At 42.7% G+C, this 13,154-nt stretch overlaps 1 protein-coding gene and 1 pseudogene across 1 annotated transcript in view; one reads left to right on the top strand and one right to left on the bottom strand.

The window, feature by feature from the left end:
- Nucleotides 1-1,986: 1,986 nt before the first annotated feature.
- LOC147013328 (signal recognition particle RNA) lies at nucleotides 1,987-2,127 on the top strand (annotated as a pseudogene).
- A 488-nt stretch (nucleotides 2,128-2,615) lies between these two features.
- Nucleotides 2,616-13,154, bottom strand: part of GATA4 (GATA binding protein 4) — a 41,982-nt gene continuing 31,443 nt past the window's right edge. The window contains exons 3-6 of the mRNA XM_085855055.1: nucleotides 8,067-8,192; nucleotides 7,826-7,913; nucleotides 7,625-7,737; nucleotides 2,616-4,199 (exon numbers count right to left, since the gene is read on the bottom strand). Coding sequence (XP_085711181.1) covers nucleotides 4,029-4,199; nucleotides 7,625-7,737; nucleotides 7,826-7,913; nucleotides 8,067-8,192 — 498 coding nt within the window. The 3' untranslated portion in view covers nucleotides 2,616-4,028. The remainder of the gene's footprint in view (nucleotides 4,200-7,624; nucleotides 7,738-7,825; nucleotides 7,914-8,066; nucleotides 8,193-13,154) is intronic.

Below are 13,154 nucleotides of genomic sequence, written 5' to 3' on the forward strand. Positions count from 1 at the left end.
CTGTTGAAATAACACCAGGTGGGTTTGACAGCAGGTGGGAATTAACTGTCAACCTTCTGACGTCGGCAAAATGAGTACCAGCTTACTCGTAACAGGGCACTGCATCAGTGGTACAGCTGCACTTCCAAAAAATGATTCACCCAGGAGCCACGGGATGAATACTGAACAAGAACAACAGTGTTTCTCACGTCCCAGGTTTAGGATATTGTTCATTTTTAATTCTCCACGAAGATTGTTTCATTTTAGGCAAATGATAGACAATAATTGAGCAAGAAGTAAGAGTATCTCACGAGTATGAATGTAGTGTGCGCACGAAAACTCGAATACAAGGCTCGTTCAAATTTGGCCTGGACTTTTGTTTCCAAATTTGTCTTCACGGTTTTCAAGTCACCAAGACTCAAACTCACGCGTTTCCGACTATAAGTGAATGCTGGCAAGTGAGACAAAGAGGATGCAACATATCTCATAATGGAAGCAATCACCCTGTTGATATTTCTAAAATTTGGTTGCACAGTCAGGTGACGATTGCTTGTCAAGGACGTTCGTATTAAAAGAACACCTCGGGGTTGCAGGACTGGAGAGGTATTTGATGAAGAACGAGAAGGGCATTGGATAGGGCGCATACCTCCGCCACGCAATTCCTAATCCAGTTGAACATATCAAGCCCAATACATTTTTGAAATATTATGCGACATATCATTTTTGGCACCATCTCTCGAAACGGTGAAGAATCACTTGAAAAATTAAAAAAAAAATTTTTTTTATCGGATCCCGATCTTCACCAAAATCTAATCAATTTAATTCGTCCTTGTCACACACCCAACCTGTCCACGAAATTTAATCCGAATCCATCCACAACTTTTTGAGATACCCTGCACACAAATAAACGTACAAACAAGAAAGATGTCGTGCATAGCACGATACTTGTGAAATCCATAAAACAAAGTGATATTAAAAATAGTTGGTGGTTGAATTCAATGACCAAATATGGAAATCCTCTTCAAATTCCAAGTGAATCGGATGAAAATTGACAATTTGAGAAATTTTACCTATGATGTCGACCTTTTGGCCTTCGCTGACCTCAAAATAATTGGTGATTGAATTCAGTGCCCTTATATGCAAATCTGCTTCAAAATTCAAGTCAATAGGATGACAATTGAGGATTTTAGAAATTTTACCCATGGTGTCGACCTTTTGGCCGATCTTGACCTCAGAAAATAATAGGTGGTTGAATTCAGTGAGCTGATCTGAAAATCCTGTTCAAATTTCAACTCAATCAGATGAAAATTGATGATTTTTTAGAAATCTGGCATATGTTGACCTTTTGACCTCAAAATCAATAGGCTTCTTGCTTCGGACCAACTCCACCGTTTCGTGAAGTTTCATGAAGATCGGTTTTAAAATGTGACCTGTACGCGATTGATATACAAACAAACAAACAGACAGACAGAATAACACACGCAACCAAATATACTGTACCTGAAAAATCTTCGATTTTTCGCAAGTAACAGACAGACAGACAGGGGTGAAACCATAACCTCCTTCCACCTTTGGTGGCGGAGGTAATGATGTCCTCCTCTGGCGACGTACACGTCCCAAATAATTATTCGCTGAAGGTATGTGAAAGCTTTCACTCCGATTGGGTGGTTGCGTGTTCAAAGATGGGAAATATTTGAAGAGTATAGCAAACGTCATTTTTGCAATCACACTTGCAACATGTTCATGAGGTTACGAGCATAAATAGCAGTCAAGGTGAACCGTGTAGCACCTCCTACAATACCATGATAAGTTACCTTAAAATAACACTTCCACTGACCAATTCATTTCCACAACCTCAATGGTGGTAACAACCACCTCTAACTCCGGGAACGACCTGTGCACAATCAATTCATTAATTGCCTCTGTAATTGATTGGTTTTGTTCCCTTCCTGGGTTAATTGTTCAACTCTAAATATTTTAAGAACAACAGGTGCAGGTGTCCGACTAACCGGGCGTAGTGGCGTGCGCCTGTAATCCGGCTACTCGGAGGCTTGGGTTGGAGGATCGCTTGAGGACGGGAGCTCTGCACTGGGCCGCACTGTGAGAGGGTGTAGAGCAGCCTGGAATCATGGCGAAACCCAATCCTTATCCCTGTGTCGTAAGAGGCGACCAGGGTTGCGTCAGGAAGGGCATCCGGCGTAAAAACCTATGCAAATCAGTATGCGGATCATAACGGATGATCCGCTGTGGCGACCCCTAACGGGAGCAGCCGAAAGACGAACAACAACAAGGTGCAGGTGTCCGACTACTCGTACATGTTCGTCGTTGATTTGTGGAGACACCGGTTCGAGAAGAGCAGATTCATAAGACACCGGTTCATAAAAAATGTAATAATCCCATCGATATAATCGAGCAATAGGCGACAATTGTAACAATAGACGAATGGAGACAATTGCCTTCGATGAAAGCATGTGCGTGCACACGCACGTTTATCATTTCAATCAGGGATAGAAGCAGAACTTAAAAGTTTGTTTTGCATTATTTTGTTAAAATTAAGGACATGTCTGTAAGAGGAAAGTAATGAACACGTTTTAAATACATCCTTCCTTATTGCTGGCAGGAAACCGCAAAACTCATGACTTCATAAAACAGAGTTACTATGCCTGTGTAACTCCGTTTTGTTTATTAAAACTTTTTTATCCAAAACAATCCACCTTCAAATTTAAAACTTCATGTCAGTTACATCTTTGAAGATTTGCCACAAACATATACAGTATATATAATATATACATATATATGTACATTGAAAGCTCATGCTAAACAATGAAAATGTGACTACAATAACCACGAATGGATAGGTAGCAACTTCAAAATATTACTTTGTAGCATCGCAGGCAAGAAATGCATGTAAATCCTTAATCTGAACATTTGCTCGAATCAAAACCCGTCGCTTTGACTCCATCGCATCACTGAACTGATAGAAGTAAGATGTGGGTTAGGAAGGATTGCGAAACAAGATGGGGAAGGGGTGGAGGAAGAATGACAGCTGAATGGGGGGGGGGAGGGGTGAAAATGGGGGCAATGGAGGTATAATGTCTGCTGAATGGAAAAAAAAAAATTTGAAGCAGGGGCGGGTAAGGGAGTGGGAAAGAGAGCAAAGAGTCAGTTACTTCAACTGCAGGTGCAATTCTGTAAGCACAGAGGCGTGCTCCATTGAAAACCTCCCACGAAAATTCCAAAACGCTGCAATTGTTCAGCTTCCATCACCATGTCAAGTTCGGGAGTTTGCAGCGCCACTTCCCGGAGGCATATTTCACCACTTGGCCGCGCTTCGAGGAGATCCAAAGGCAAAACTCGAGAGAACATTGGCCCTTGTATGACCGTAAGGCACTCTGTAACCTAAAGTTACGAAGGGAACGCGACAAGAGCATGATGCTTAACTTACCTCGCAGTTGCAGAGAAAAGGCACATTGTAATCCACTGGTTTAACATCTCAAAGACAGATTTAATATATCTGGAATGCAGCTCAGATTTGGGAATTAAAATATGAAGTTCTCTGTCGTTGACTATTTATTTAAAATAAAATTTTTAAAAACTCAGAAAACTACCTTCCGTTAGTATCAATGTCACGCCACACCTATTTACAAAGTCCACACTGATTGTCAAAAATTGCTTGCATTAGGTAGCAAAAAGGGATTGCACTCAAAAGTGGTTTAAAAACACAACAACAAAAACAACAACAACAGGAACATATGATGTCTGTAGAAGACTTCCCTGGATTTGCACAAACGCCGTGTGCATGTCACACACACTACAGAGGCCCCGGCATGCTTTCCAATTCCATGTTGTTCCGCAGTTACTTTGGAATCAAAACAATAAAAGCTGGAAATTTAAAACGAGAAACAGCCGATCCTCAGTTGATGCTGAAGATGACCACTCGGGCTCGCGTAGTTGGGAGGGCAGACGCAGGCCGTTTTTACATATTTTAGTCCCGTAACTCCCGAGAGGGAAAAGATGGTGGAAAGTCAAGAAGATGATCCGTGCTGGGATCAAGCCATCGTCATGGTGCTCCAGAAACTCTGCCGCATCACGTCGCTACCCCCATCGTCGTGCAATCGCCCGCCCGTCCCTGGCTGGTTCACAGACCCCATGGCACCCAAGGCCGCGAGGCCGAGACCGTGGCTGTGCACGTGAGATGAGGAAGATCCGGACGTTGTCACCTGCGAAAAGAGAGAACACAAAGAAGAGAATAAACATCTGCGCAGAGACGAGCGCTGAAGGATTATAAAAGTAAAGGCAAGATGCTGAAACTTCCTGTTGTTTTCCTCCTTTCCTTCGAGTCACATCGTACTTCGTGTGACGGTGTGCTCCGGCAATAGCCTTTCCCGAAGTGAAGGTAAAAATAGTCAACAAAAATGGATCAACGACTTTACTGTCAAATGCCCTCGCATTCGTCTGTGCGTGCGTGCGTACGTACGTGCTAAATAGGATATTATTTTTTAAAAAATTTAAACTTCTTACTAACATTGTTCAAATACAGTCCACACAAGAATAGAAATGTGTTCAATTTGATTTTACGATTGAAAATACAACTCGCCGATTCGTGCACGACTGTTTTACGGAAAGGGTCGCCTTTGCCTCCGGCGTGTAAAATGGACGTGTTTGTAGAAATACCTACACGATCCCCATCCATACCCAAAAGCGATGGTTCGTTTGAATCGAGATACTTCCAAAACCACCGTGAGGGGAAAAGCCGGCTCCACAGAGTCGAGTGACTTTGTCAACTATTTGACTCCAGGTGCTGCAGGGTGGAGCGTACCATCCTTCCGAGAGGACATTAAGCCAGTTGTCCCACAAACAAGCATTCAGGGTAGACAGAAAGAAAAAAAAATCCCACGCCATTGTTAATGTCAGTATCCTGGGAAACGTCCAATTTCTCTTCATTTCTTTGACTCCAGGATAGATGAAGGGGCCTTGGAGTGGGGAGCATTGGGGAAAGGGATGCTTTCCTTTGAGTCCCAAGCACGAAGCCAAAGATGGCATGGATGGGACTTCGCTTGCAAAATACTGGGAAGCAAATACATTTTCTCCAGCCATTGAGTGTTGTGCACGGAAGGAATACAAAAGTTGCGGCACTATGGAAAATGTGGACAGAAGTAAAGCTCCGTTCACTTATTCCATCCTATCCAGATGCTTCCGAGATGTATGAAAGACTCGTTTCAAATAGAGAAAGTTGTATTAATTGCAGGAAAGTTTACAGTTGAGTGGAAGGGTTTTTTTTTTTTAAATTGAAGAACAAGAGTCGATGGTGAACACTGGGCAGGTCAATCAATCATTCTCAGTCTCAATTGGACGTGTGAAAGAGTTTATTCCAAGCTATTTGAGGTATTAGGTAATTAGAGAATCACCATGTTAAAGTGAACACTGCAGTGCAGGAATGACTACAAGTACATCCAAAAGATTGATTGTCCAACGGCATTCCAAATTCTTTCCACACAGACATGGGAAGGCAAAGTAATTTGACTCAAAATGTTATTTTGGAAGTTTTAGCATAGAGCTCCTGGTGTGACGCAAGCGTGAGATAGTCATGACTTAACTGTTATAATGTGGAATAGGAAGCACACACACATCGATACCTCGCCCTGCCTGCGACGCACCAGGGAAGTTGTTTATAGCTGGGTCAGGATTCGAACCCAAGCTGGACAACTCAGAGGCGAGTGCATACATCTCGAGTCTAGACTATCCTTCCAGTTCGTACACCCGAAAAGGATATATAATCATGGGGAGTGTTCAATGCACATCCACTCGAAAAGAAACCACGGAGATGCCATAAGCACAAAATACAGATGAGATGAACCTTTGGGATGAACGTCTTACAGAAGCAAGACAGGCCTATTTTACACAGAACGTCGTTAACACATGGAATGGTCTTCCGGGTAGGGTGAGAGCTGGGACAGTCTTCTGCAGGGACAGTTGATATGTTTAAACTGGATTTGGACACGTACTTTTTTATCTTTTTTAATGTTGAAGGTTCCAGTCATGGACGAAGTAGTCCTCATCGAGGCCAGGCCTTCAATAAATAAAAATAAAAAAGAGAATGCAAAGTGAGAAGTGAAAAAGAGTAAGAAAAGTGTGTGATGTTTGTTTGCAAGAAAGAGAGATTAAAGTGAGCCTGGAAGTTATTGTTTGAGTGAGACAGAAAGTAAGACCAGCAATCCTGACACGGAGAGTGCAAGATGGTTCCGGGAACCACTTTAATGTTCCTAAGTCAGAACGGTAGCACTACCCTGAGCAGTTGCTATCTACAACCTACTACCTAAAAAAACCAGTCTAATCGGATGGGTATTTTTTTCAGAGACACCATCTCCTTACTGGATGGCCGTTGGCTCCTGAAAGGAGCTCATCCGCCCTTTAGTAGGTATTGTTTTTAGTCCTGCAGGGTGTCACAGTCACCCTCCCCACTGGCGAGCCAGTGAGGGTGGTCAGTTTAGTCGCCGACTACCCAACCATGCAGCAGGTAGCACTCACTGGGTTACATGTTACCAGCGGCAGTCAAGAAACCTGACTGACCTGGCAAAAATTTAGAAACAACAGGCATCGAGGGATACGGGGGTATGATGGGAATGGTGGACAGCTTAATTGAGTTGTGATGGCAGTAAGTTGGAGATGTCCGATTGTCCCTGCATGTGTGTCGGGTCAAGTGGGACTGCATCGTTAGTCGATTTAAAAATTAATGAACGAAAGGGGTAAAGGAGTTGTGTTGTCATTGGGTTGTCGGAAATGTCGAGATGTCTGGGTTTCCTTGTGTGGGAAAGAGCTTGTTTCTTTAAAATTAAAAATCGAATCCATCAACATCTATTTTCAAGGCCCCGATTAATCCCACCATCTCGTGGGGTCAGCCACATGAGTTTTCCCCTTACACAAGGTGGGATTTATTGGGGCCTTGGAAATAGATGTTGATGGATTAGATTTTTAATTTTAAAGAAACAAGTTCTTCTCCAAAGGTTGAAGTCGAATAACAATGTTGCCGTTTCATAATTAGTGGAAAATTTCCTTGACTTCAAATCTTCCAAAATCAACGTAAATATAAACTTTGACCTTTACTCGGATAGAAGAATAGTCCAACAAGAAACATATTAAAGCAACACACCACCTGAAGCATCATCACCATGCTGCTGGGATCCATTGTGGGACTATCGACAAATGCACGCAAAGATGGTGGGGCTTGGATGATATATATTGAAAAAAATTAATTTATGAAAAAAAGGGAACAGTCGTAGGGTTGGAGGTGGGAGAGAAGGGAGGGTAGGAGAGTAGAGGGGGTGGGAGGAAAGAGAAAGGGAATTGGGGCGAGTATGGCACTTAGAATGAGGGTTCAAACATTCCGCCATTTTGTATTGTCATCTTCACCGAACATCAAGTTTCATTGAGATGCGACATCAATCCCCGCACGAAGGCCGATCAGCGAGTGCATGGCCTGATGTCAAGAGCTGATGACTGACGAACAAAACCGCATGGATTTTCTATTCTCTGCAATAATTTCAACAAAATTTACCTTTTACAGCAATTATAGATTAATGATCTCCTTTCTATTTAGGCCACAGACTTGCTGATCGCCTCTTGACTGTTTCCACAGGAGCCTGACCTGTTGCGAAGAAGGGTACCCAGGTGAAGTGGCCGGTTCTACTTTCACAAGGGGCATTCCATCGTGTATTGAGGATGCCGAACCGCTGCTGCTCACCGAACTCGTTCCGACACCTGAAAATATTTCGTACCCATAAGGACCAAAGTAATATTTACTCTGTTGAAAGCCGACCTGACTTTACCTTTCAAACGCACATCTCACCTGTGGGTGTTTTGCACTTGTTTGGGTTCTTGGGTTTACGCTTTCGGGTCTGAATTCCATCCTTTTTCATGGTCAATGGCCTTGGGACCTTTGGTGTGGGAGAAACACAAGTCCATGCTATGTACAGGATGTCGCTCTGACAAAGACCTTTCACTACCACGTGAGATGCCTGCTGATAGGCATGAGAGAAGAGAGTACACACATGCGCATGCTCGCACGTATGCACACTTTAACTACTCACCCCGTGCAGCTTTGTATAGAGACCACAGGCGTTGCATACTGGCTCTCCCTCGGCATTTCGGCGCCAAAGTGTCGTTGTTGTTGTTTGGCAGTTCGAGCAGCAGAGTCCCACACGCCGGGAACCTGACTGCAACATTAACCGCAGAAAGAGTATGAAGCACAGGAAGAGTAACAGTCATGAAATTCGTTTTGGTTAAGTGTGCAATGTAACAGAGAATGTCACGGAAGAATGCAAGCCTGGCAACAAGAAATTTGTACTCGGATGATGGCAGACTTTCAACGATGTGTTATCAACCCCTTGGCTTCCGAATTGAAACAATTCATTCTTGGTTTTCGACATATGTGTCCAATGGCCTTGAGCCATTTACATTCTATATTCTTTTGGTTCGCCTACACTCTAGTATTATAAAAAAGTTAAACCCTCAAAATCTGTTATGGAATTTAAAAAGCCACAAATCATCCTCAGGATAGAGGCCTCGAACATACATCAGGCCAATGTTTAAAAGTTATTCGAAAGATGCGATATAGCAGCAAATGAAATTGGCAGTTATTATGGGAAATGAACAATTAAACTTGTAAAGCATTTGTTTGAATAACTTTCAAACTCAAGATAATCAAGTATGACGGTTACTCGATAAGAAATGCCTCCCGTTTAGTTGGCAAGGGGTAGATGAGTGGTAGCGTAGGTTGACAAGATATCTCGAAGGTATGTACTCGCCCTTGAGCTGTATAGTCTGGGTGAGCTTTCTGACCTGACTGTAAACCGTCAACCTGGTGCTTCGCACGGCTGCATTAATGAGTACGTCGTCCTTTGGAGGGAAGGAGGGGAATTGCGTCGTCGAATTCCAGTCCAATGTGCATTCACTAGAAGTGGTGGTTTTGAGGGAGCTCATACTATCAGTCGCTGAGATTATGAAGTTTTGGTCATTTCAGGGTTTTGTAAATCCAGCACGGAGTAGATCGGATATCTCGATGCGACATGATTCACCAGTCACTGCCTTTCCATTGAAATCATATTTAGTGTCTGCATTTGTATGGTATACATAAAAGTTCTGAGTCTTATGCTGATTGTCACATCACTTACGTAGAGTCGAGTGACTTATGTCGTTGAGATGAAAGGGCTTTGAGAATAACTCGCCTGTAGTCTGTGCTAAGTTCCAATGGGAAACTACGAAAAGATTACCGATTACGATTTCTCGCCATACTACGTAAGGATTTTCACACAGCTCGTATCATGGTCTGTTTCGAGCTCCGCCACAACCATTGGCCCATCGTGGTTAAGGGGGTTCCAGACATCAAAGTTGGGGGTTGGACGTTTGTAGAGCTAGTTAAGGCAGGAATTTGGGGAAAGTGTGCTGGCAACAATCATCTGTTCTTCACGACGGACACCGTGGGATCTTTAAAGTCCACCAACTAATGCTAACGGATGGGACGCCCAGTGCAGCAATCGATGCTGGTAGATGTACCCCAGCCGAATGTCCATCCAATGGATGGTGCACCTTTTGACGCAATGCTCTGCCATGACAAGCACCAATCTGGAGAGTCAAGAATCGATCCCAAACGAGACAGCATCTCCGTGCCGTCTTGTCGGACGCATAAGACTCGTCAAATATAATCAGTCTTCCTCTACTAAAGGCCATAAACACAATCCTTCAAACACTTTGCAGCTGCACCGAATGGTGCACCCATTTTGTGGAGTGACCATGTCCTGGAGATGTTCGACTGGAGGCAACACCCTGGCCTTTGTGTCTACATTCCACGCTTGGAATGACCGCTAATGGACAGGGCAGGTTTCCTGGGTCGTTTAATCCAACATACCTCATAGTACCACAGATAAAAGCCCAAGCGAATACGTTTATGATATAACAATAGTGGTTTGTCTCCAAATATCATCAGCAAAAGAGAATGAAAACTGCATTCAAGGAAAATGTCTAAAACTCGAGTTTGACCATCGATTTCTGCATTTTATCACATGCACACTGAACCTCTTATACACCACAAGGTGCAAAATCATTCCTCTTGGGTAGGAGTCAATATCTTCGTGAGATATTTGTCCATGTGGCCTTAGCTGGGAAGACTTTGATCTTTTCTTGTGTTGAGATGCTCCAGCGGCCTCAAATTGCATTGCGTCCAATAGGATGTCTGAGAATGTACTCACCTTTGGCTATCTAGTCTGGGTTAGATTCTTGACCCAACTATAAACTGTCGGGTTGGTGTTTCGCAGAATCGACGTTGCATCGCAAAGCGCATCATCCCTCAGATGGACGTTAGGTTGGGGACACGTCTGCCCGGTGTCAATGTTGGTGAACGCGAAAGATCACACGAGGTTTTTCACAAAGAATTGGAGATTGTCTGAGGCAGGTTTTCTAAATTCCAAATTCCTGCCCTAATTCACTCAGCAGAAGGTCTGACCTTCAACTTGGGGCTCTGAAACCACCTCAACCACCATGGGTCAATGGTCCATGATCAGAATGAGCGACAACAAAAAGCATCTGTCTTCACATTGCCCTTTTTCTCTCTCCATACTTTACCAGATTATCATTTATAAAATTTATTATTATTATTATTATTATTATGCAGTGCTTGTTATCAAAGTCCATGTATACTGCAACCATTCAGCCCATTGAGAGGAGATTTGAATCCAAATCAGTAACAGCTCAGAGAGACCTAAAGGAAACCTGAAATGGTTCATAAATCCGTGAACTGAAACACAACCATTTAAACAATGTGGCTAGTATAGATCCAATGAGTCACAATGTAGTAGAAAGTGGGCGGCACAAGGTGTCTCATGTTTATTTAAAATACGTGGTGGAGAAGGCTCTGCCACCTTGAAAGTTGAAGGGCGACTCGCAATGCGATGCATTTGCAATGTGCACTACCTTGGCCTCACACACTTCCGCGCTATAGTTGTAGAATCTTATGGGAAAATGCTTAACCTACACCTGTTAAAATTGCTTTTGTTCCAGAGATGTAAACGTAATTGGCTTTGTTTAACAAATTTCCGTATTTATGCTAGAAACGTAGGACACGTCATTTGGGCTTCTTTCTGTATTAACTTGGAAAGCACTTGATTACATTGCTTAATATAACATAACAAATGATTTGATAAATACTGTATAATTATCTTGATTTGCCCCAGAGTCATGGAAATGTGCAAAGATGCCAACTGGTCGTGACGTCATAGATGTGACCCACCACAGTGAGTGGAAGCACATTGACTCGATTTGAGCGAGTGTTGTTCACAATCCCTTTAAAGTATCGGGTCCTCAAAGTATCGGGTTCACAATTCCTAACAATTTTACCTTAAAGTACAACTTTTGCATTTTCTCCAAATCTACTGCAAGCATCTTCGTAATAATGTTGTTACCTCGCGCACGCGAAGCAAAAATCTGGGTTAGGCAGTTGCTTCACTTCTATCTGTCCGTCCGTCCGTCTGTCTGTCCACAAACATCAGTTTATGATCGAGGATCAACCTAATTTAAATTGAATGCTATATTTTGAACATGAATCGGAAAACTGAACCTGTAGTTTAGTGGTACTTTGGCTCTGAATTTGTCCTGATCGTGCATGTGACAGAGAGGATTGCGATAATATTTTTACTCTGACTGGTTGTCTGGCAGTAAAACAAAATTGAAAATCATTCCAAACAAGAAACTTCCTGTTTTTAAAGACATCATAAAGGACACAAACAACAGGCATGAAGGAACTAATATAATGTGTTAAATAGGGTGAGGTAATAAACACTGTGTCAATGGCGGTAAAATGGCGGTAAACTTCTGGAATTCATTTATTTATACGACTTTTACAATCATCATTTTATTTCAATTGAATTATATACTTAAACACTGCGTGTGGTAAGGTGTTCTATGGACTCTCTAGTTCACAGAGTTTGCAGTTCCACATCTCTGCATTGCTAGACCAGCAGGACAGCTCAGAGGGAGCAGACAGCAAGACAGTTAAAACAATTTTGAAATGGTCACTTATGTATTTCATCGGAATTTAATTCTGGTCACTTATGTATTTCATGTTTCATTGAATTCTGGTCACTTATGTATTTCATAGGTAGGAAGATCAGTAGGTAGGTTGATAGACAGACAATGTGTGGTTGGATTAAATTGTGCACAGTGAGGTATTCAAATGTTCAAAGAACAAGTTCTCCCAAGCATCACAAGTTTTAGATGTTACGGTCCATAATTCTGGCAGTGGAAGTCTTGTATTTTATCGAGTAAACATTAAAAGTTTGTGTCTAGAAATATGATGGATGGAATCAACGGGACGAATATCAAGGTATGCTGATGGCTGTGGGAAGCAAGAAGCTGACGTTTGGGGCGTTAAACCCTCATCGGAGAAAAACGAAACCTGCAAGCAAGATGAGTTCTTCATTCTTCATTAAAATCTAGTTGTCTTTTTTTAATGACATCGGCAGTTTTGAAAAGTGTTTCCGAAAAGATAAAAAGTCAGCAGGGAACTCCATGCCACATGATCATCACTTGGGAAGCGTCATTCAAGAGTTGCCCTCATATGTGTAAACTCTTCATTGGAATAGGTGTTCATTGGAATGAAGACTTTCCGAGTCCCCGCGTATGTGTAACCTCTTCATTGGAATGAAGATCTGCCGAGTCCCCGCGTAAGAGTAACCTCTTCAATGGAATGAAGATCTGCCGAGTCCCTGTGTATGTGTAACCTCTTCATTGGAATGAAGACTTTCCGAGTCCCCGCGTATGTGTAACCTCTTCATTGGAATGAAGACTTTCCGAGTCCCCGCGTATGTGTAACCTCTTCATTGGAATGAAGACTTTCCGAGTTCCCGCGTATGTGTAACCTCTTCATTGGAATGAAGATCTGCTAGAGTACCCATGTGACCTGAAGGTGTAGTCTGTCCAGATACCCATCTCTTCTGGAGTCATGGCATGTGTCATTGTTGATCTGGACTTCTTCACAACCTCTACTGTGTGAAGCATTAAAACGACAATATGTTGCACTCTTTGAGTTCCCAAATGGAGGGGGGAAGTGTCGGTAGGCATGGCGGAGAGGGGAGACATGGTGGGAGTAATAGCTGATATTTTAAACTAGCAACTGTGCCTGTGGA

The sequence above is a fragment of the Eptatretus burgeri genome, chromosome 14 (assembly GCF_056783735.1).
Source record: "Eptatretus burgeri isolate ZD-2024b chromosome 14, Ebu_testis_v1, whole genome shotgun sequence".
Taxonomy (NCBI): domain Eukaryota; kingdom Metazoa; phylum Chordata; class Myxini; order Myxiniformes; family Myxinidae; genus Eptatretus; species Eptatretus burgeri.